At 36.6% G+C, this 1,783-nt stretch overlaps 1 protein-coding gene across 1 annotated transcript; it reads left to right on the top strand.

Moving 5' to 3' along the window:
• Window positions 1–605: 605 nt before the first annotated feature.
• LOC308414113 (vomeronasal type-1 receptor 2-like) lies at window positions 606–1,541 on the top strand (the record flags this gene model as incomplete). Its single annotated transcript, XM_080909289.1, has 1 exon — window positions 606–1,541. One exon carries the CDS (start codon window positions 606–608, stop codon window positions 1,539–1,541), a length of 936 nt encoding a protein of 311 aa, XP_080765415.1.
• Window positions 1,542–1,783: the final 242 nt, after the last annotated feature.

Raw genomic sequence — 1,783 nt, 5'->3', positions numbered from 1 at the left:
CATGCAGACAAAACACTCATACAAGTAGCAAGAAAAATTTTAAAATTCCTCATAACAAGCAAACTTGGTTTTCACATAGGTCAACGTATCCTTTTGTCTGACATAATAGATAGAGCAGACTTCAGGGTGTTTGGGAGGATTCGATCATTTATTATTCTTAACACCTTATTCTATCCTCTATCATGCTCCAGAATCCCAGGAATGCAGTTTCTAAAGTGTCATTTCTGTACCTAAGGCCTAAAGGAGTTGCAGATTACTCTACTCAGTAGTGGTGCACACCTTTGATCTCAGCACTTGGGAGATAGGTGTAGGCGGATCTCTATGAGTGGGAGGCCAGCCTTGTCTACAGAGCAAGTTACAAAGTGGACAACATAGAGAATCCATTACTTGAAAAACCAAAAGAAGAAGTAAAGAGGAGGGAAAGGGGGATGAAGAGCAAGAGAGTTAGAGGAGGAAAGAACACAGGTGGACATTACATCAGTTTTCTCTGTTTCTGAGCTGTCAATTGGCATATTTTTCTACAAACAGCAGTTTAAAAATTGTTTTAAAATAAAGTATATTTATTTGGTACACTACAGGTAAAAAACCTGACCCACAGTAACATCATGATTCCAAGAGACACCACCCTCCAGTTTTTTCTCCTATTCCAGTTTTGTTTTGGTGTCATAGGAAACTCATCATTGATAATGTTATATATATATACTTTCCTCTTCAGGCCTCATTATAAGAAGTTTATAGATTTAATTTTCATGCATCTGACAATAGTTAATAAGTTGACAATCATGTTTGCATTGACAAAAGAAATCATGTTCTCCTTTGGTGTACCAAATTTTCTGGATGATGTTGGATGTAAGGTGGTTCATTTTTCATACAGAGTCAGTCGGGGTCTGTCCATCTGCACCACCTGTGTACTAAGCACATTCCAAGTCATCACCATCACTCCCAGTAATTCTAAATGGGCATGTCTTAAGCCTAGACTCTCCACATGGATTTTTTTTTTCTTAGCTTGCTCCTGGCTTATTAACCTACTAATCTATGGATATATGCTTGACTTGATAATATCCAATAAGAATTATACATACAGTGCACACGGATTTTTAGATGGTTACTGTCAAAACACTATTTTTGGGAGCCACCATTCAGGGTCATTTTTTAGCCTTATTATCACTCATGATATCTTCTATGTGACCATCATGATGTGGGCCAGCGTCTACACAGTGATTTTCCTCTACAAACACCGAAACACAACTCAGCATCTTCATAGCTCAATCCTTTCCTCCCAGACATCTCCTGAAAGCAAAGCCACTCACAGCATCCTGTCTCTGGTGAGCTGCTTTGTGGTAATGTATTGGTTGAACAACTCTGTCACCCTTTATTCTTTTTTTGCAAAAGAAAAAAATCCCAGATTGGAGGCAGTTAATATGATTTTAACTACAAGCTACCCAACCATCTGCCCTTTATTACTCATGAAGAATAATAAAGTCATTCTGCAATTCATTTCTTCATTTTATGTACTGAAAATGACTTATTTTCAAAGTTAACTCCATGGCTTAACTGAAACTCACACTTTCTCGGTGTTATAACAGCCTCTTAATGATTTTCATGGAATAAAGAATTTGCATGTAAACCTTGATTCCTGAAATGACTGTAGTTATAATTCAGATGTTCTGTACACTATTAAGATGTCATGTAGTTATAATTCTTTGAATACAAATCCAAGTACGTAATGTTAACATTTAACTTTTTTTCCCAGATTATGGAATTTTGTCCAAAATGAACATAT

Source organism: Micromys minutus (assembly GCF_963924665.1).
Source record: "Micromys minutus genome assembly, chromosome: 32".
NCBI lineage: Eukaryota > Metazoa > Chordata > Mammalia > Rodentia > Muridae > Micromys > Micromys minutus.
Note: the sequence above shows the minus strand (reverse complement) of the source record. Positions and strands in the feature narration are given on the sequence as shown.